The sequence below is a fragment of the Talpa occidentalis genome, unplaced genomic scaffold (assembly GCF_014898055.3).
Source record: "Talpa occidentalis isolate TD23 unplaced genomic scaffold, MPIMG_talOcc4v2.1, whole genome shotgun sequence".
Lineage (NCBI taxonomy): Eukaryota > Metazoa > Chordata > Mammalia > Eulipotyphla > Talpidae > Talpa > Talpa occidentalis.
Genome location: NW_026555331.1, coordinates 35,279,286 through 35,301,831, shown reverse-complemented (window position 1 = coordinate 35,301,831; position 22,546 = coordinate 35,279,286). Strand labels below are relative to the sequence as shown.

Below are 22,546 nucleotides of genomic sequence, written 5' to 3'. Positions count from 1 at the left end.
GAAAGGTCAGTGTCCACCAAGGAGAAGAGTTGTAGTCATTGATAAGATTCTATAGTTCTGGGGGTTGGGGTAGTGCATGAAGAATGGTGGGTGGGGAGAGCCAAGCATGTGGTCACTGGAGAATGCTCCAAGGGACTTGGTAACCCAGTAGGCAGAGCATGAAGTCAAAGTAATTCCAATGTTGCAGTATCTTCTCCAGTGTGATCTTTTGGGTCCTTTGTTGGGTTATTTCCACTGCCCTCTACCATAGGCCTCCACACACCCAAGTGTTGCAAAGAGGGCTCTTTTTCTCTTCCTTATCTTCTCCTATTCACTTACACCTTTGAATTTTATAACTTGGGCCTCCCCGGTGGCGCAGCAGTTGAGCGCTGGGTTGCGAACCTGCCCGCGGCCTCTACGGCGCTGGTTCGATCCCTGGCTGCTCCCCGGCCACCAGAGGAGGGTCCCACATGGCGCGCAGACCTCTCCTGCCGCCCGCTGCTCCCCTCAGCAGTGTACTCCGGTCCTTCTGCCTGCTCTGCTCCCCGCTCTGGCTCTGGTGAATTCTCTCACCCTCCCGTGCTTCTGGCTGTACCCAGTGCATGTGTAAACAAAACAAACAAACAAACAAAATAAATAAATAAACATGCCTCTATTAAAAAAAAAAAAAAAAAGAAAAAAAAAGAAATGAATTTTATAACTTTTTAAATAATTTTTTAAAGATTTATTTATGCATACAAGAACTGGGGTACAGGCCAGAGGTGTGGGGAGTGAGAGAATTCACCAGAGACAGAGTGGGGAGAACAGGCAGCTCCACTGAAATACACTGCTGAGGGAAGCAGCAGATGAGACAGGAGAGGTCTGCTGCACCATTGGGTTAGCTCCCTGACCTAGGATCAAACTCATGCTGCAGTGGCTGTGGATTGTTTCATAGGTTGTGTCTTAATCCCTTATGCCACCAGGAAGGTCTACCTTTGGATTTTAATTCAAAAGACACTGCTCATTGAACTCTTTCTGGTATCCTTAATTTTTTTTTTTAAGATTTATTTATTTATGCATATAAAAGCTGTGGTAGACAGGCCAGAGATTCACCAGAGACAGAGCGGGGAACAAAACAGGCAGATCAACCCAAGTACACTGCTGAGGGGAGCAGGGGGCGAGTCAGGAGGAGTCTGTTGCACCATGTGGGTTGCTCCCCAGCTGGCTGGGGATCGAACTTGTGCTGCAGAGGCTGCAAACAGCTTCACAGGCTGCGTCTTAACCCCATGGGCCACCAGGGAGGCCCTATCCTTAGTGCAGTTTTGTCTCCTTGTGAAACCCCAGACTACCATGTATCATTAGAAGACTTAATACTATAATAATACATTTGCTTTTGTAATTATTTGTCTTTCTCACTTAATTAAGTAAGGGTGGTGTTTGTGTTTATTCATGATTATATTTGCAGTGTCTAGTGTCTTTATTGCCTGGTACCTGGTATGGCATCAAGAAGGTTTTGTTAAGTAACCTAAAAAATGCATCTATCAGGTCTAACACTTTGTATAGATTGTATAATCATTTAGCAATCTATAGGTGACAATGTCCTGACACCTATTAAGTGTACCTTATCACCCACAATTTTACAGGTGAGAAACTAAGTCTCTGTGAGTTCAAGGAACACACCCAAGGTTAGGAGGTGGAAAACGGCAAGGCCAATTAATAAACCCGTATTTTTTCTACACAGATCATCTATAATAATTGCTATAATAAAGGTCCAGGCCAGTAATTTGTTTAATGTGTAATGCATAGAGTAACTCGTAGGAAATTATAATGTATTTATTTATCTTAACCGTCACTTCCCCCTTCCTCTTCAGAAGCTGGATTTGTATAGGGACTATAAATGTGATCTCTTTTTCAAATGACTAAGAAATATCAAGGGGCTTGTAGTTGTTTCAGAATACAGCTTTGCTTTGATTTGCTTAAAGAAAAGATACAATTCGCATTCCATAAGTCACTCTTTTGAAGTGTACAATTCAGTGGTTTTGGTTAATATTCAGAAGCTTTGGCAACCATCACCACTGCCTTACTCGAGAACATTTTTATACTTTAACTTAAAGGATCTTTTCTCAGAGATACAAAGGAACAACTAGGCACGTGCAATTGACTACTCCAAGAAAGATCTAGACATCTCAATGAAACTGAAGCCAGCATATAATATAGAGCTTTACTGTAGTCTTAAAAAGGGAACTGCATTACAAGTAATAAGATGCCAGGTAGGTACCGCTCTGTGTCAATGGCCAGGTCACAGCAGACACATTTGCATTAGAGGGCAGGTCAAGAGCTGCTCTCCAAAACTGATAAGAGGCAAAGGGTCAAAGGTGAGTAATGAAGATAATTAAAGAGCAGGAAAGCAAGATTCAGGATGAAAGCTTTAAGGAGCCTGCAGTAATTTAGTCTAGGAGAGTTATTTAAGGACAACTTTAAAGTATATGAAAGGATTGCTATACAGGAAATGGTCACTTTTTCTTTTTCTTTCACTAAAGACAGAAAAGTTTTCATTCTATAGTATGAAGGATGAGGTTAGCACAAAAGGAGGTTAGCACAGAGGAAAGTCATGACACAGAAACTTGTTAAACACCAAATGGTGGTGGCAGCAAAAAGTTCTGTGACACTTTCTAAAAAACTGCTCAAAGTTGCTAAGAATAGTATAAAGAATTCCCTAACTCTTCTCCAATATTGACATTTCGTCCCATCTGTTTCATCATTTTCTTATATATATGTTATATATTATACGTACACCCACACACACAGAATCACTTGAGAATAATTTTTAAAAATGATTCCCTTTTGGGCCTCCCCGGTGGCGCAGCGGTTGAGCGCTGGGTTGCGAAGCTGCCTGCGGCCTCTGCGGCGCCGGTTCGATCCCCGGCTGCTCCCCGGCCACCAGAGGAGGGTCCCACATGGTGCGCAGACCTCTCCTGCCGCCCGCTGCTCCCCTCAGCGGTGTACTTCGGTCCTTCTGCCTGCTCTGCTCCCCGCTCTGGCTCGCTTCTGACTGTACCCAGTGCATGTATAAACAAACAAACAAACAAATAAATAAATAAAACATGCCTCTATAAAAAAAAAAGTATAAAAAAAGATTCCCTTTTATCCCTAAATACTTCACTGGGTACTTCCTAAAATAAAGGACATTCTTCTGCTAAACCACAGTAATATTTGAAAATTAGGAAATTAATCCTGATAGAACTATTCTTTAATCCAGACTTTATTCAAATGTTTCCTATTGTTCCAGTAATGTGCTTTATTTTTAAAATTTTTTTTAAAGATTTATTTATTTATTATTTATACAAGCACTGGGTACAGTAAGAAGCGCGGGAAGGTGAGAGAATTCACCAGAGCCAGAGCGGGGAGCAGAGCAGGCAGAAGGACCGAAGTACACTGCTAGGGGAGCAGCGGGCGGCAGGAGAGGTCTGCGCACCATGTGGGACCCTCCTCTGGTGGCCGCGGAGCAGCCAGGGATCTAACTGATGCTGCAGAGGCTGCGGGCAGCTTCGCAACCCAGCGCTCAACTGCTGCGCCACCGGGGAGGCCCTCCACTAATGTGCTTTAAAGCAAAAGGGGAAAAAGTTTTTTGACCCATGGTCCATGTTGCATATAGTTGATATGTCTCTTTACTTCCTCTAATCTGAAACAGTTTTTCAGTCTTTGTCTTTCATGATCATAATATTTTTTAAGGATACAAGCTATTGTTTTGCAGCCTGTCCCTCGATTTGAGTCTCTATTTTTAAAATAAAACAAAATCTCATTTGTTTGAGGAGTTAAAAAAACTCAACACCACACCTAAAGTGAGCCTTTCTCAATATTCCTCTCAGCCATCTTACTATATTATATATTAGATTTATAGATGGTGAGATGACAATAAAAATTTCATATCCATAACTAATCTGCTTGTAGATTTTCTTCTCGGTTCACCTGCATTTTACAAGGGTTCGATTTCTTTAAAACCAGGCTTAAAGAATTACCACCTATTCTTTTTAAACATTTGAGATTTAAATCACCAGTAGACCCCCATTTTCAGAATTCCACCTTTGTAGTGATGAACTATGCCCTAGCTCAAGAGACAAAGAGCTGCAGAAATTGGTGGGTGTTGCTCAAAGTACTCAACAAATATTTTGTTGAGTGCCTAGTACATGTCAAGCTCTGGGAATACATTAAAGAGAAAAACAAAACCCCCGTCCTTGTCACCTAGCTGAACAAATTTAAAATTATAACTGAGAATCCAAGAATCTGACTCCCGAGAAAGCATCTGGCCGTGAAAGGGGCAGATCTCAGATTCGATTCCAATGTGCATAATACTGGGGCATCCTTGCAAAGGCGCCGGTAGTAAAGTTCTCAGTTTATCCAAATGTGCGATTCAAGTGACTAATCTCAGCCAAGAGCCCGAAAGGACGGGCGGGGCTGAACTTCGTGAGCTGCTCCTACTACATTTTCAGCGACAGTCGCCCGCTGAGGCTTGGGGCCTCCCCGCCACAGCCGCGCGCGTTCCAGGCGGCCAAGCTGGGGTCGCGTACGGAGCCCCGCGCCCTACGAGGCCGCACCTCCCCCGGCCGGCAGGGACGAGCACCTGAGAACAGCGCACGGAGAAAAGCCCTGGGGAACCGGCTCCTCCGGGCCGCCTCGCTCGCTGCAATGCAATCTGGGTGGTTTTTCCAGGTTCCTCCCAGCTTCGGTCCGCGCCCAGTCCCTGCCCCCGCGGCGCCTACGGGCCCGGGAGGGTGGCTCCGAGATACGGGGACAAGGGCGGGGCTGCGCCGCCGCGAGCCAAGCCCGCCGAGGGTTGCGGACGCTCTTTTCCAACCCGCCACCCTCCAGTGCCGGCGGGGGAAGCACACGCCACTGAAATTGGAGCTGCGGGCGAGAGCGGTACCGTGCGCACTCGCGAGCCCCGGCCTCGCTCAGGTCCGGCCGCCGCGCGCGCTCTCGGGGGACGCTGGCTGCTACCTGCGCCTCCACCAGCACGCCCTCCTGCCAGGAAACAGGGCGGCACCGCCTCCTGCCCCTCAAACTCCTCTCCTCCCCGCGGGGTCAGCGCTCCCTCGCCAGCCCGGGAGCGCGATCCCCGGCGCAGATTCTGAAAGGTTCTCCTTCTCGTACCTGGAATGGGTCAGCGTGGTGGTCGAGTTCACATCGTGCTTATAAAGGGGCAACACCTGGAGCGAAAGTGGTGGTACTTAAGACGGAACTCTGTTTCCAAGGATAGTTAAAACATAAAACTCGAGGAAACCTCACCTCTAGTTTTTTTCTCGCCAACGTCCTGCAGTTTTCTCTTACTGTATCTGAGATGCGGATGCTAACTAATCTTACTGCGTAGCACTTCAGTGTATGTCCAAATATGTGCACTGATACAAAGGTGCATGTCAATGGTATCTCAATGAAACTGGAAAAAGTGGCAACAGATCTACCTCGATGCTGTCAGACTTGGTGGCTGTGGATGGGGGTGATGGGGGTGCACAAGCGTCTGCAGACCAGGCTGAGCTGGAGCAGGCAGATTGCCCGAGGACCTCGCCAAATCCATATAAACACAAAGGCTTAAGTAGCGGGCGTGGGTTTGGAGCCCGGAACTGCGGGAAAAGGTTGCTGGGGCCAGATTTACGAAAACATTAGGCGAGTAGGGCAGATGCATTTTATTTAGAGTTTGAGGCAAATCAGAGGGAGAGCGGGGTGGGTGGGTGGGGCTCCTGCCCAGCAGGAGGCTCCCGCCTGGAACAAGCAGCCTGGACCGAAAGGGAGGGAGGTCCATTGTGCCTGCCTGTCCGCACGGGGGTCCCCCTGCTGCTCTGCGCGTGGCAGCCGAGTCCTGGGCGGAACTTGGTGGCTGGGCGTCCTGCCCCGCCGGGCGCTGGGCTTTCACTCCCTTCAGGTGGGCAGCGACAGGGCTTTGGAGGAGAGTCTGGGGCAGGGAGGGCCCGCAGGATTATGCCTGCTGTTTGCTCTTAAAGGTGTGTTGGTTCGGGAGCGGCCTTTCCGGTGCCTGGCAATTGTCCCGCCACCTCCCTGCTGCCGTTGGCCGGTCCCTCCCTCCGCGGGTCGCCCTCTCGGGGCGCCGCGCCCTGGGCAGCTGCGCTCCACCGGCCTCACCTCGGGCCTCTTTTCGCCTCCTCACTCCGCACAGTACCTTGCGGGTCAAACCTCCGACTTCACACCCACAGAGCTTCTCCAAGCCCCCTGCGCTTCTAGTTACCTCCAAAGGGATAAACCTCCCTTCCCACTGGCGACTGCGGCCCGCCCCTTCCCGCCTTTACCCCTCACCCTTTTTCCGTCTGGCCTCCGCCACCCTCGGGGTGGCAACCGCCTCTTCCCCGCCCTGCGCGTCTCCCCCTCCCTTTTCTCCTGCCCCTCTCCATTCATCCAGCTATTGTCTCCCGCCCCCTCCTGCGCTGGCCTCGGAGGCCTCCTCCCCCACCGCTGCCACGTCGGGGTTTGAAGGAGCCAATGGGCCGGCGCCGCCAGGTGTCTCTTACCTGCACCACGTGGGGGAGGGGGAAGGGGCGGGCAGGTAGAGCCACATCCCAAAACAGAAAAGCTTTCAGCCATTGCGCGCGCCTCCCGGGGGTGCAGCCCTGTTCCAGGCTTTTTGCATAGACGCACGGGCAATTGAATACAAAAAGGGCAGGCCTCCTGCGGGCTCCTTCCCACCCCCTTCCTGCCCAGGGTGTGGAGCACGGGCCAGGTGTGGGCTTGGGTGGTTGGTTACCGCCTTTTGCACCAGCGGCGGCGAGGGGGGGGGTGGGCCCTCTTTCTTTTTCTCTTGGAAGAGGTTTTAGCACAGGTTTTCTCGTTCACTTCCACCCCACCTCACCGCCTCCCGACCCCCCTTCTCCCCTCCCCACCTATCGTCATGACGGCGTCTCCGGATTACTTGGTGGTGCTTTTTGGGATCACTGCTGGGGCCACCGGGACCAAGCTGGGCTCCGATGAGAAGGAGCTGATCCTGCTGTTATGGAAAGTCGTGGATCTGGCCAACAAGAAGGTATTTCTCCACGTTTCTGTCCAAATGATAGGAGTGGGGCGAGAAGTTTGTTGTCTAAGTGCGGCGAGTGGGGAAACAAGTCCTTTTATTAAAACACTTGCGAGTTGGACCCGAGGCCTAGAGTAATCAGAGTAAAACCAAACTTGTTGGCCAACCGCCTTGGAGCCATTTCGGTCCTCCGAAACCTGGCTCAGGTGCGGAGGCCGCCAGCCGCCCAGCCAGGTACTCTGCCTGTCGGGGGGTGCCCTGCCAAGCCGTGGTGGGATCCCTGGGGAAGGGGTGCCCACGTCCAGGGCCTTTTCGACCTGGGGAGGGTGGGCACCCCGGCAGGGTCTCGCGGACCTCGCCGCCACGGCCGCCCCTGGCTACAGGTGGGCTTGGATCCTGCGGCCAGACCCCTCGAGGGGGGAGGGCAGAGCGTGGAGAAAGGGAATCCCTAATTGAGGGAGGGAGAAACTGACCCCCGCTTCTTCTCTCTCCCCCGGAGGTGGGACAGTTGCACGAAGTACTAGTTAGACCGGATCAGTTGGAACTGACGGAGGATTGTAAAGAAGAAACTAAGATTGACGCCGAAAGCTTGTCCTCGGCGCCTCAGCTGGACCAAGCCCTGCGACAGGTGACAACCTTCGTTAGGCCGCGCCGCCGGGCGTCCCCCCGAGCCCACACAGCCCCGCCAGGCTTGGGCGGAGGCCGCCCCCGATGTCCACGCACGGCCCGCGTGGCCAGAGCCCCGGCCGCGTGGGGGCTCGCCCGGCCTTGAGGACCAAGTGGACCTTTCGGGAGGAAGTCGTGGCTCTACACCTCCCAGCCTCCAGGCCACATTCGCTCTGGGTTTCGGGTGGCTTACTGATTCGTTCCTGGAGCCAGAGTGTCAGCTGGGTTTTACCAAACGAGTGATGTGCGGATTTTGAGTCCTAACCACCCCCCGCACCCCCATCCTGGACCCCGACCCCAGAAGCTCCCGTCCTCCGCGGGGGTTTGGGTCGGCGGCTCGGCCCCGGGGCAGGGGGCGCTGTGGTGTAGACCTGCGGGCCCGCGCCCGCCTGGTGGGAATCTGAAGGTGCCTTCTTGGTTTCAGGCTTCTCAACTCCCACAGGCTCGGTTCCCCTTCCATTATTACTTCTTGGTCCTAGCGCCGGGGAGCGTTTACAGGCCCGAACTTGTAGGTTGCTCGTTGGGTCACCAGGGAACGGGTGGAATCCCCTTATTAGACTTGACCTAAAAACCGGTTGCTCAGTGGTGCTGACGGTACTGGATTGGGGATAGGGTGGGGCGCTAAACACCTGTCCACAGGTGAGTGTCCGCTGCTCTCATGGCCCCTGCCCTAGCACATGAATTGCGAATTATGGGAGAAAGTTACCCTTTCTGGGATGTGTTCCAGGAGACGTGTTTCGAGACTTCCCAGAGATCTGTATTCCATTACTCCACATTTGTTTATCAGAAACCGGCATCTTTCTTAAGCCTGGGACGACCAAACATAATAATAAAAGTAACACCAGGGAATGATGTAATCTGAAGGCAATCAGCTGACGAAATGAGACCTCTGACTTTAAAATCTTGAATGGATGTATTTAAATAAATAAATAAGCAATAAGAGGGATGGACGGAAGATTGATTTACTAAATTCCGCTTGTAAACTCAGCGTTAATTGGAAAGCACCCCACCCCACCGAAAGGAAGCTAGACTCTTTATAGGAAGAGTCTGATTTTTCCCCCCAGCCCCGGTGTTCCCCTTCAATGGCAATTAGCACCTTTTTCTCATAACAAGTGGGGCGACTTTGTAGTTTGTAAATCTTATATCAATTGCATCCCTGTGTGTATCTTGTTCTTTCCAGTTTAATCAGTCAGTGAGCAATGAACTGAATATTGGAGTGGGAACTTCCTTCTGTCTTTGTACTGATGGGCAGCTTCATATCAGGCAAGTCCTGCATCCCGAGGCTTCCAAGAAGGTAAGAGTGTTGACTTCTCAAAAAACTATTCGGCTTTTGAATGACAGGAGCCCTTTTTAAAAAACATGGCTTATCTTAAGTTTCTCTATTTTGAAAGGATGCATAATGGAGAGTTAATGTTTCATGGATACAGAATTGCAATTTGAGGAGATAAGGGGTTGGGGTAGAAGGGGTGGTGGTGATGGTTGTACAAGGATGTGAATGTACTTCATGTCACTGAACTTTACACTTAAAAATGGTTAACATGGTAAATTTTATTCGTATTTTTCTGTAACAAAAATCTGATACTTTCATGTAGATGTTTGAGATTGCAGTAATTTTATAAAGAGTACCCTTGGGTTACTTAAAGTTTCTCTTTTCATATCAGGTTTTTAAGATGCTTGATGGTGTCCCTCTCTAAAGTTGATTAGATGAATTTTTTGCATTTAAAATGACAAATGAGTAGGAGAGAACAGTATTTTAACACATTGTAGTATTCCTATCCCTCTAGAAAATGCTTTATCCTACATAGGAAGTCGCAAAGAAAAAAGCTCAATTAAACCTTTTTAAATTGTATTTCTAATAATTTCATTAAAAAGCATTGTATTAGGAAAAGACTCTCCACACAACTGGTAAGAGTTTATAGTACACTTTGATTTGTCTCACTTCAAGTATGTGTTCAAAACAGAATGGTATATCAAAACAACAGGGTCAACCCCATTTTTGCCTTATTTTCTGATATGGAAGAAGACAAAATGAGAAAAATACAGTCTTACTATATATGTAGCATGATTTCTCTCCCTAGGAAGAATCTTGTGGAATGGTGGGAAAATGGAGAGCACAGACAGGAGAGTCAGTTTGGCCAATCATTGCTAATATAGTTGATCTTATTACTACCTTAATTAGTTTAAGCTGTAACTTTTTATTGTGGCAGGCAGATACTGAACTTGAAAAGACAGAAGAAAACTTATTAAAAAAACTGCAAAAGGCTAGTCTTGCAATGAAAGGTTAGACTGTCATAAATTAGTAGTCAGTGCATAAATAAATAACTCTTAATACTCAATAAATAACTCCTTGATACCAATCTTAGTAATTATTTGGTTAAAGGGGGGGGACTATTTATTGTTAATTACCTGCTAGACCAATTGTTATGCTCTTGATCTAGAAATAGTTATATATGAAGATTCTCCCCTCCTCAAACTCATGAGAAGGGACGATAAAGACTTAATCCTTTTCCTGTTTCTGCAGGAAAACAGATACCTTTTTATTTCAGATGGACTGCTTGGGATGTAGGAAAATCCCCAGAGAAAAATTGAGACATTTTTCTGAGTCAGTTCTATGAGGATTTTGATAAAATACAAGAAATAAAAAATTAATATTATGCAAGTAATTCTGTTTATTAAAGAAAAGTAGAAAAAAATGATAAAACATGAAAGACAATGTCACTCAGAAAACAATGTATAAAGTGGTTTTCTCTAATTACATTTAGATATTTTTCCAATTTTTTTTTCCAAATTTTTGTAGAAAAACCTTACAAGAAATACCACACAAACCATTTAGCCTACTTAATATGTACTATAACATCAATATCTTTTAAAAGCAATTAATAAAATATTATTTTAATTGGATACAGCCATTAAAGTTAATCTTTTATTATTGGGCATGTGATTTATCATTATAAACAACTCGTAAGTGAACATTTTGAGGATTCACAATTCTTTTGGTAACTTTAAAACTGATATGATGTGATGATAATGAATTTCAAATATAACATGAGCAGATCACATCTAATATACTACACTAGAGGAAAGTTGAATAGAAAGACATTGCATAAATGTTGATGGGTGACAAACCTTAAGAAATTCCCAGTAAATGAAAATGAACTATTTTTAAATTTTATAACAAGTCTAGACTCAGTTTAAAATAATTAATCTTTCAAAGTTATTCAATGAAGAATTTTATGGAAAACAACACAGTAATAGTTATCCACATAGTTGAATTTTAAGCTAATTAGTTTGGTGCTGGTAGCTAAGAACAGCAGGTAACCATTTCTTTTTTGCCTTGAGGTTTGTGATATCTTTTTTCTTTAAGTCTAATTTGAATTCTTGGGTGCTAGAAGAGAGGTCAGAAAAACTAAGGTAGGAATGTATTTTGGCACAGAAATAATTCCTTCCAGGTAATCAGAAATTTGTTATCTTAATCTTCCTTTAGTGCTGAAAACATTATCAGAGCCCAATATTTAAAACTACTGTCTTATAACTTAATTCTATGTCTAAGTGTATATTTTAAACAGGTATCTGTATAATAACAAAGCAGGTTAATATTACTGCCGGAAAATACAGATAATGTAAAATGATTATGGCTGGGAAAAGTATAGTTTTATCACCAAAAAAAAAAAAACCCACAAAATATAATAGCCCAAATGTATTAAAACTTCAGAAACGTTTTGAACGGAGAGCATATAAGTGCACAACCACTGTTTACAGAATGTAACCCTGTAACGGAAAATAAAGTCACTCAGATTTTTTAAAAAGTTTTAGTTGTAAAATATATTTATATTCAATTCAATTCTTTTTTTTTTTTTTTTTTTAAAGATTTATTTATTGATTGATTGATTGATACATACAAGCACTGGGTACAGTTAGAAGCGCGGGAGGAGAGAGAATTCACCAGAGCCAGAGCGGGGAGCAGAGCAGGCAGAAGGACCGAAGCACACTGCTGAGGGGAGCAGCGGGCGGCAGGAGAGGTCTGCGCGCCATGTGGGACCCTCCTCCCGAGGCCGGGAGCAGCCGGGGAATGAACCGGCGCTGCAGAGACTGCCGGCAGCTTCCCAACCCAGCGCTCAACCGCTGCGCCACCGGGAGGCCCTCAATTCAATTCTTAAGTTTCTAATTATTAGGAAAACATCGAGTTAAATTCTTCTGGTTAATAGTGTCTACATTGTCCTTCCTCAGAATGTATTATTGCCTGAATGCTTCTACTCCTTTTTTGATCTTCGAAAAGAATTCAAGAAGTGTTGTCCTGGTTCACCTGATATTGATAAACTGGATGTTGCAGCAATGACAGAGTGTATCCTTTAAGTGGTTACCCAGGAATTATTTGAAAAGATGGTACCAGAAAAAAAATGTAATTCAAGAGAGTCTACAACTTTTTTTTTTAAGATTTTATTTTTGCATAAAAGAACTGGGGTGCAGGTCAGAGGTGCGGGGGGAGAGGGAGATGGTGAGAGAATTCACAGACAGAGTAGGGAACAGAACAGGGAGATATATTAAATACACTGCTAAGGAGAGCAGTGGGCAAGACAGGAAAGGTCTGCTGCAGCATGCGGGTTAATTCCCTGGCTGGGGCTCGAACTCAGATTGCAACTACAAGCAGTGATAGCTGACAGTGTTGAGACTTAACCCCTATGCCACAAGGGAGGCCTGAGAGTCTAAAACATCTTTAAAATTGTTAGCATATGGATAAAATTGACCTCTCCGATATTTTTCTAATCTAAGAATAACTAATAATACAATTATATAGGCATCATTCAAAGTAGTTATAACTTGTTGCATTTGAACAGTGATTTAGTCAGATGGCTTTAAAGAAGGATTTCTATAAGTTGAACAATAGAATTTGTTTTAGATTATAGAAGGGTGTATGTGTGAGATTAATTGAAGAATGTGAAGGCTACTCACCTTGATGCCAATTCCAAGGCAACTTATTTTTCTTACCTTGGTTTTTGGCTTCTTTTCAATGGATAAGAATTTTTTAAATAGTAGGTATATGCTTTTTACAAAATGCTATTCATTGATACCCCTTTTAACCTTCCCTGGGTTTCTCAAATACATATAAGATCATGGTAATATAACAAGCCATATTCTCAGTTGATAAAATGTGGTTGAGATGTTACCCTAATTTCTTTCATTACCAAGATAGTATATTTGATGTGCTATGTGTAGTAAATTTTATAATCATACATCTTGTAGTCATGAGTGACCCCATTATCTTTCATCCAATAAGCCTTTAAAGTGCTAATAGGCAGTTGTGTGCTAACATATCAGATGTGAAATTGAGTAATAGAAGAAAGAGTTGAGCGACTGTTCCAAAACCAATTGTAGGAATCATGAAGTCATTTATTTTCAGGAACTTTGGGGTTATAAATACTTGTACTTTCTCATTCTTTTTCAGGAGCTAAAACCTGATTTTGTTTTATTTCAAAACATTTTTTTTTAAAGATTTATTTATTTATGCATACAAGAACTGGGGTACAGGCCAGAGGTGGGGGGTGTGAGAGGATTCACCAGAGACAGAATGGGGAACAGAACAGGCAGATTGACGAAATACACTGCTGAGGGGAGTGTATTATTACATTATCAGACATTGTTATTTTTTCTTACAATGCTGAGGGGAGCAGCGGGCGTGGCAGGAGAGGTCTGCACGCCATGTGGGACCCTCGCCGGTGGCCGGGGATCGAACCGGTGCTGCAGAGGCTGCAGCAGCTTTGCAGCCCAGCGCTCAACCGCTGCGCCACCGGGGAGGCCCTATTTCAAAACTTCTTAATTGAAAAATGTTGTTTACACAATGTTCGTAGCTACTATAAGCAGGTCAAACCCATTTTATTTGCCTTCTTTGTAGAAGCCATTACCTGAAATTTTGTTTTAGCTGGTTTAGCTACCAGTTAGTTATTGGTTTAGTTCCTGGTAGTGATGGTATGAGGGCAGAATAAGCTCATGTTAAGCAAGCGAGACTGGAGAGGTCTGCTGTTATCTCCCTGGCTGGGAATGGAGCTCATGCCACAGTGGCTGGAGATAGCTTGATAGTGCTGAGACTTAACCTCTGTGCCACCAGGGAGGCCCATTAAGGGAATTCTTTAAGAATTTTATTAAAGACTGGAACAACAGAAAATTTCTTTCTTTGTTGATTTGAATGCTTTTTTTTTTTATAAAGATTTATTTATATATGCATACAAGAAGGGGGTATAGGCCAGAGGTGTGGATGGTGAGAGGATTCACCAGAGACAGAGTGGGGAACAGAACAGGCAGATTGACTGAAATACACTGTTGAGGGGAGTGGCAGGTGAGACAGGAGAGGTCTGCTGCGCCATGTGGGTTGCTCCCTGGCCAGCCAGGGGATCGAACTCATGCTGCAGTGGCTGCAGATAGCTTCATAGGTTGTGTCTTAACCCCTTGCGCCACCAGGGAGGAAGGTTTGAATGCTTTTTTTAGCTTGCTTAGTCTGCAGTAACAAATATGACAAACTGGGTGGCTTATACAACAGAAGTATAATTGTCTCAAAGTCTTAGAGCCTGGGAAGGCCAAGGTGTGGGTGGCAGAATGGTTCTATACTAGTGAGGAGTCTTGGTGGCATACAGATGGCAAGCTCCTCCAGGTGTCTCATGGAAGGATAAGAAGGACAGGAAAGAGACAGAGTGGGGAGCAGAACTGGCAGATCTACTGAAATAAACTGCTGAGGGGAGTGGTAAGAGAGAGAGGCAAGGTCTGCTGTGCCATGATCCCTGGCCAGATATGGAACTCATGTCACAGTGGCTGGCAATAGCTTTATAGCACTGAGACTTTAACCCCTGTGCCGCCAGGGCGGCCTCCTATTCTGTCATTTAATTTCAGTTTTATAGTTACTTGTTGACAGTCCTTCCAAGAGCCATGGAGATGAAAATCAGAAATATTTGACTACAGAAAATGGATGAATTGTGAATAAAGCTAAGTTGAGTTCCATTTCATGCTATCAAACCTGAAATTTGAGGAATGATGTCATGGCCATTCAGTAATACATTCATTGACAAATTTTGGAATTTTATATTTCTTTAAAAATCATTGTACTCTAATTTCTTTGGGCTTATATTGGGATCTTAAAGTTATTGTTTTAAAAAAGTAGGTTTTATTCTTAAATATTTTAATATTATTTTCATACTGTTATTCACAGGACTGATTGTTTCCGTGACTAAGCCACTAAACCAATTCCTGTGGTCAAAAGCAATCATACTAAAACTGACTATCAAATTTTCTTTATCTATGCAAAGGTTTTCTACAGTGTCTAAAGAGTTGTGCTGTGATTTCCCACAACTAAACATTTTCTAACATAGGAATGACACTGAATTTGGAAACATAAAGATGGTCATTACACATCCTTGATGGTTTTGCCATTTGCTCTTGAGGGGGTTACCTATACCACCAGGTAAACCAGTGCGGGAGGAAGAGAAGTTTTTGCCAACACTTGGAAGGAACAAGTAAGAGAATATGCAGCATTGCTTTCCTGGAAAAGTTACTTGCCTTCTCCAACTCTCACTTTTATCTCAGGTATTCCCAAATGAAAGCTTTGTAAACTATCAGGTGCTATGTAAAATTAAAAAGTATAACACATTGTTAAAATAAAGAGTTTAGGAATTTCTTGAATACAGTTCTGGTTGTACTTCAGCACTTCTCTCTTTTGTCTTTGTGCTCTAAAACCATTTCTGGTGGTGTTCAGCCTTTCCAAGCTATTGCAGTTTTGCTAGCTGGTAAGGAATCCCAACTGGAGGAAAGATCTTGTTTAGCAGGTGAACTGTGGGTGGCATTTTGTAAGCATTTTTACTTAATCAGGTGAGGTGGTGAGGATATAAAGATTAGAGCCCCTGTGATTTTTTTTTTTTAAAAGATTTATTTATTTATTCATACAAGCACTGGGTACAGTCAAAAGCGCGGGAGGGTGAGTGAATTCACCAGTGCCAGAGGGGAGAGTAGAGCAGGCGGATTGATGAGGTACACTGCTGAGGGGAGCAGCCGGCAGCAGGAGAGGTCTGCGTGCCATGTGGGACCCTCCCCAGGTGGCCGGGAATCGAACCAGCGCCGCAGAGGCTGCGGGCAGCCTCTCAACCTAGCGCTCAACCACTGCGCCACTGGGGAGGTGCTCCTGTGATTTTTTTTTTTAAAGAAATTATCTTGGCACTTTAGAGAAATTTAATAGTTAAGACTAGTTGTCTCCTGCTGAAGGACATTTTGACTATGGGACTGTTTAAATGACTCCCTTTATCCATTTTCAGAAGGAGCAACCACTGTATCCTCCAATGTTGGGTGGAGTTAATTCCTCCTAATTTTTTTTAAAGATTTATTTATTATGCATACAACAACTGGGGTGTAAGCCAGAGCTGTAGAGGTTGAGGGGATTCACCAGAGACAAAGTAGGGAGCAGAACAGGCAGATCTACTGAAGTACACTGCTGAGGGGAGTAGCAGGCCAAACAAGAGGGGTCTGCTGCACCATGTGGGTTAGCTCCCTGGCCAGGGATTGAACTCATGCTGCAGTGGCTCTTGACAGTTTTATAGTACTGAGACTTAATGCCTGCATCACCAGGGAGGCCCCTCATGAACTCATTCTCATAAGTCAAGACTTCTACCATTATATTTGCTTTGTGAAATCTTTGGTAAGAACTTATTTTTAATAAAGTATGGCCTTGTAAAGAGACCAGATGAAAGGGTAGCTACCAATTGTGTACTTCGTATCTGTGCTACTCATAACCTTACAACAACCCAGTGGGGGGGTGTCACTCTAATTTAATAGCTGTGAAAATTGGGGCTTAGTGTATTTAAGTTTGTTAGCTGCTCCAGCATTTGAACTTGAGTCTATCTGACTCAGATAACATTCTAGTTTTATAAAGATCATCTAAGGTTGGCTATTTAAATAGATTCTGTCGCTTTATAACTTCATGTTCTATATTTCCTGAGTGCACATGACTAAACTTTCAGCAGGAAAGGAATGTTAATTTGGTAATATGTCCATCCATTTGCAGGGTGTTGAATCTGTTTGATGTTATTAATTTAGGCCATCAATGCAGATTTCCATTAATAGGATAAAAAGATCACTAAGCACTATTGCTTGCCCATCTAAGGGTAAGCAGGGTGGTTGCATATATGTGTGCATGTGCATGAGCACTGTGAACAGTATGATGTTGGCCTCTGTTTTTCCCATATATTAAAGATGGAGGTGATAGCCGTAACAGTGGTTAAGAGCAAAAGCTCTGGGGACGGATTTATTGGGGCTGAATTTATCACACCTCTCTGCCTTAGTTTTCCCATCTTAAAATTGCCTTGCCTATATTAAGGAACAATGAGAGAGCATATGAATAATGCAACCTCTTCACCAGTGCTTCAATGGTCACACACTCCAGTTTTGACTGAACACTCAAATTATATTGAGTTGTTGGGTGTCTCAGAAGAAGAAAAGCAGCAACCAAGCACTTCAAAAAGGACTTCCTTATTGATTTAAGACTTTATTTAAACAATTTGTTACTTCATGGGAGACTGAGTATAGAACTTTGAAAGTACCATCATCTATATGTTAGTGCAGGTAAACTTCAGAGTTAATTTTGCTTCTCCATGTATAAAGTATTGTGGGCAAGTTTGGTTCATTCTGTATAGAACCTCATATTTGTCCTGATTAATTGAACCCGGCATTTTAAGTTCACAAACCTTCATTGCCCTGCCTGTGAAGTGTAGAGTCCTCCTTGATACCTTTTTCTGTGATTGAAAGGGATTTTAAATCTCACCAGGTGTACACTTAAGCTGGGTAGTAGTTAGTTGACCTTGTTAGCTGGAGGGAGGAAGAAATTATTTTTGGCATCACATCAGTGTGATGTGAGCCAAATCTGCAAATACTTGGGTTTGTGGTCTATAATAAGTGACTAGAAATACTGTAAACTCTTGGCCAGCACTAAGAGTTGTTATGTTAATTTTATGTGGTTTATTTTAATTATAAAATACTTTACTTTTAAAATGTAAGTTTGGAAATTCCAGGACAAGATTTATTTTAAGATTTTTTTTTTAAATTTATGCATACAATAGCTGGGGTGTAAGCTAGAGTGTAGGGGGGTGAGTGGATTCACCAGAGACAGAGTAGGGAGCACAACAGGGCGACTGACCGAAATACACTGCTGAGGGGAGAAGCTGGCAAGACAGGAGAGGTCTGCGGTGCTATGTGGATTAGCTCCCTGACCACAGATTGAACTTGTGCTGCAGTGGCTGCTGATAGTGTGATAGCGCAAGACTTAAACCCTTGCGCTACCAGGAAGGCCAGGGACAAGATCTTTGTTTAGATGGCTTTAGAAGACTTTTTATCCTAGAGTATCCCTTTCCTAATTTGTCTATCCTATATAAATGTCTTTTTCTAAAGTAAAAACTATCTCGTTGCATTAGTCCATTCTTCTGCCTTATTTCTTCTAAACTTAAAATTCTTCAGTTTTGTTAGAAATTTTTACCTGGTGCTTTGTTACAATAATAGCTCCCAAAGAACATTTGTTAGAATGGAGCTTATTTCTTTTTCTCTAAAAAACAATAAATGTCAGAGGACTAGAATTAATTACTGTTTACTTTCTTTTCCAAATTTTTAATTACAGACATAAAAATGTTTTGTGTGTTTGGCTCTCAGATAAAAATTTCAAGAGGAATTTGTTTCTTTCAAAAATCACTTTAATGTATACCAGAATACTTACACAACCTATTTTCTTTTTAATTTTATAAGTCACTAAGGGTAATTAATCACTTGAATTTTTCCCTTTTTTCCATCATAGGATTATAGGCAAATTTTAGTTTTTGGAGCACTGACTCAAGTTTTCTGTCATATTTTATCTTTGCTCTTCCTTTGTTCATTAGCAATAGATATTTTATTTTTTTAGGATAGACATTTTATTGTAATATGTGGCAATAAAGGAAGTTGATTTATAGTATAAATAAAAGTAAACACAGTAGAATTCTGAGGGGTCTATGGCAGGGAAAAATGGCTGTGAGTTGATTTTGAGTTGGGATGCAGTTGTAATTTAAACTCAATTATTCTACAATGTATACTATTTTGTATGTGTGATTTTCTTAGATATTAACTAAAAACTTAGTTTAAAAATATTATTTACAAGTGAAAATTGGGTGTTCTAAAACCAGCGTGTCCATTTTTATGCAGTTTGAAAAGGCAGGTTTTTTTTGAGTGGATAAGCTAAAGTTGATGGAATTTTGTAAAATTTCTCTGAATTTCTAGTTAATTTTTAGTTAATTTCTAGTTAATTTTTAGTTAATTTCTAGTTAATTTTTAGTTAATGCAAGCTGGGTAAAATCCTGAAATTTGTTTTACTAAGAAAAAATTAGTGTTTTACTAAAAAAAAATTTTGTTTTACTAAGGGAAACATTCTACCTTTTCAAATATAAGCAACATCTCTGGACTTCTGTGTTCTATAAGTGTAGCACTTTGCTTAAGTGTAGCCTGAAATGTTAGTTTTGTTCCCACCATGTCTGATTTTACCCTTCCTCATTTCCTTGTGGCATTTCTCATTCGTAAAGCTGGCTAAGCCAGTTCGTGCTGTTGTTGCTGCCTCAAGGGCAGAATGAGTAAGTTGCATGACAAGTCATAAATCAGGAGGCATAGACTCATCTTTCCTTCCCTCAAGATCAGACGTGCAGCAAGTAATTTAATATATAATTATAAATTGATAGGGGAAAGGATTGGTTCTAAAATTTTTCCCTCATTCTTATTTGTTGTTCATGTTAAATCCTGGTAAGGATTATGGATTGGACAAACCTTCTGAAGATGGAGGGGGTGTGTGTGTGTGTGTGACTGTGTGTGTGGGGGTGGTGGTTTGGGCATTCTGGAGGTTGGGTGGCTTTTAAAAGTTATTAGGAGCTTAAAGCTGCTGATCTTGGTGTATGATGACTTGTAGGAAAACATGTTGGGACGTGTTACATGGATCCAAGTTAGCCATATGTCTAGGACATATTCTTAATTAAAAAATAAAATTCAGGAAAATGTTCAGCTACAAATTTAGGTCTACATGGACAGGATACTTTACATTTTACTTATGATCTATCCATTATGCCTGCCTTTTTTGTGTAAGTTTAGAATGTTGCTTAAAGTGTTGGTTAAAACAAAACATTATGCAGAGTTTCTTATCTTGGTGCAGAGAATCATGCACATATAGTCAAATCAGAACTGTATTGTTATTTCAGTTCTATTACCTACAGTCAGGGTGAGCTATAGAATGTCTCTGTTTGGTTTTACTTTTATCTACCTGCCAAAGCTGTTGCACAAATTAAGGGAAAATAGATGGTAGTTGGCACAAAATGGCATTAAATAAATGCTGTCATTTATGTCAATAGCTTCTCGAGTGCGATAGCTGTTTTAGAAGAAAAAGATCAGATATAGGTGGGTCCTATGCTCAGGAATGTATAGTACAGTTGAGAAGAGAGTAGAATATGATAGAAAGTGTATCCTTTACTCTTCAAGTTCATGGTTGTGGCTTAGAGCAGTTAGGAGACATCATTACTCAGAGTTAGCCATGGTGTGATGTGGTTAGGGGCTTGGGAAGAGTGATTTTTAGGGGAGTTACCTGAGTAAAGGTGAGAAAGCTAGATACCTCTTGTCATTTATAGAAGAGAGAAAACAGTGGTTAGAATTGACTTCCCCATTCCTACTCCTCTGTGGCTTACTTTTGTGTTTTTTTTTTTAAATTTATTTATTTATGCATATAAGAACTGGAGCACAGGCCAGAGAGCAGGTGAGAGGATTCACCAGAGATAGAGTGGGGAATAGAACAGGCAGACTGACTGAAATACACTGCTGAGGGGAGAACTAGGGGAGACAAGAGAAGTCTGCTGTACCATATGGGTCATCTACTTGGCTGGGGATTGAACTCATGCTTCAGTGGCTACAGATAACTTCATAATGCTGCGTCTTAACCCTTTGCACCACCAGGGAGGACTCACGGCTTAGTTTTTTTTCTCAACATTCTTTTTTAGCATAGAAAGTTATATGAAAAACATTCCTGTGACATTTTCTGGTTTGGGCCATTTTTTGATGATCTCTTTTTTTTTCTTATTTTTTTTTAAAGATTTCTTTATGCATACAAGAACTGGGGTATAGGCCAGAGGTATGAGGTGTGAGAGGATTCACCAGAGACAGAGCGGGGAACAGAACAGGCAGATTGACTGAAATACACTGCTGAGGGGAGCAGTGGGTGAGTCAGGAGAGATTTGCTGCACCAAGTGGGTAGCTCCCTGGCCAGGGATCGAGCTTGAGCTGCAGTGGCTACGGATTGCTTCATAAGTTGTGTCTTAACCCCTTGCACCACCAGGGAGACCCTCCATTCTTTTTTTTTGTTTTTTAAAGATTTATTTATTTATGCATACAAGAACTGGGGTGTAGGCCAGAGGTGTAGGGGGTAAGAAGATTCACCAGAGACAAAGTGGGGCACAGAACAGGTGGAATGACTGAAATACAGTGCTGAGGGAACCAGTGGGTGAAACGGGAGAGGTCTGCTGCACCATGTGGGTAGCTCCCTGGTGGGCTGGGGATTAAACTCTTGGTGCAGAGGCTGTGGATAGCTTCACAGTGCTGTGCTTACCGCCTTGAGCCACCAGGGAGGCCTGATCATCTCCATTCTTCTATTTTAGATGTCAGCAAACTTTTTCAGAGGGGCCATAGTCCATATTTTAAGGTTTCTTGTGAGCCACACGTGTCTCTGCTCACATTGTTTTTATAATTCTTTAAAAATGTTGAATACAGGGCCTCCCCGGTGGCGCAGCGGTTGAGCGCTGGGTTGCGAAGCTGCCTGTGGCCTCTGCAGTGCCGGTTCGATCCCTGGCTGCTCCCCGGCCACCGGAGGAGGGTCCCACATGGCGCGCAGACCTCTCCTGCCACCCGCTGCTCCCCTCAGCAGTGTACTTCGGTCCTTCTGCCTGCTCTGCTCCCTGCTCTGGTGAATTCTCTCGCCCTCCCACGCTTCTGACTGTACCCAGTGCATGTATAAACAAAACAAACAAACAAATAAATAAATAAAACATGCCTCTATAAAAAAAAATAAATAAAAATAAATAAAAATAAAAATGTTGAATACAGTTTTTTCTCTCAGATGCACAAAAATAGACTGAGAATCAAGGGTTGACTTCTTAAAGCCTAGTCTTCCATGTTTCTTAAGGCAAAGGATGTTTCTGGGTGCATCTGTATTTGCTGACAGGGGTTTTGGCACAGCATCAGGTTCTTATATAGTGTTTCCTTGGCCATTTCAAAATCTGTCCAATACTGGTCTCTTATATGTAAACATTTTCTCTGCAGGATTCTTAGGTGGCAAGAAGTGAAGTTGGAACTATTGGAACTTTTTTGCTTATACCAGTGGTTCTTAACATGGGATGGTGGGATGGTTTTTACCCACCTGAAGACTTTTGGCAATGTCTGGAGACATTTTCAGTTGCTTAACGGCTTGGATAAAGGCCAGCATGCTACTAAAATTCCTATAATACAGAGGAAAACCCTTCCTGCTAACAAAGACATATCTGGCATATAGGTCAATAGTGCGAAGGTTTAGAAACTGGTTATACGATGGGATTGGTCTCTATTTAGTGGACACTTTTCTCTTTACTCCATTGTGGGACCTTACAAACCTGATACTATTATCAGAGTTGAGGGTTCCAGGTGGTTGTTGGGTGGCAGTTTGCCCGATAAACTAAGGGCTTGTCATAGCAAATCTTCTGTAGTTCTGCAAGGATTTTTTTTTTTTTTTTTAGTATTTATTCATCTATGCATACAAGAGCTGGGGTACAGGCCAGAGATGTGGAAGGTGAGAGGATTCACCAGAGACAGTGGGGAACAGGCAGACTGACTGAAATACACTGCAAAGGGGAGCAG

At 43.3% G+C, this 22,546-nt stretch overlaps 1 protein-coding gene across 7 annotated transcripts in view; it reads left to right on the top strand.

The window, feature by feature from the left end:
• Positions 1-6,527: 6,527 nt before the first annotated feature.
• ESRP1 (epithelial splicing regulatory protein 1) overlaps positions 6,528-22,546 on the top strand; it is a 60,285-nt gene continuing 44,266 nt past the window's right edge. For 3 of the 7 annotated variants that reach the window (XM_037504058.2, XM_037504079.2, XM_054692103.1), the window contains exons 1-4: positions 6,824-6,985; positions 7,473-7,601; positions 8,820-8,933; positions 11,867-11,981. In XM_037504058.2, the coding sequence (XP_037359955.1) occupies positions 6,854-6,985; positions 7,473-7,601; positions 8,820-8,933; positions 11,867-11,981 (490 nt within the window). In that variant the 5' untranslated portion in view covers positions 6,824-6,853. Of the gene's footprint in view, positions 6,986-7,472; positions 7,602-8,819; positions 8,934-11,866; positions 11,982-22,546 lie in introns of all 7 variants that reach the window. The other 4 variants (XM_037504069.2, XM_037504107.2, XM_037504088.2 and 1 more) reach the window with 4 other exon arrangements.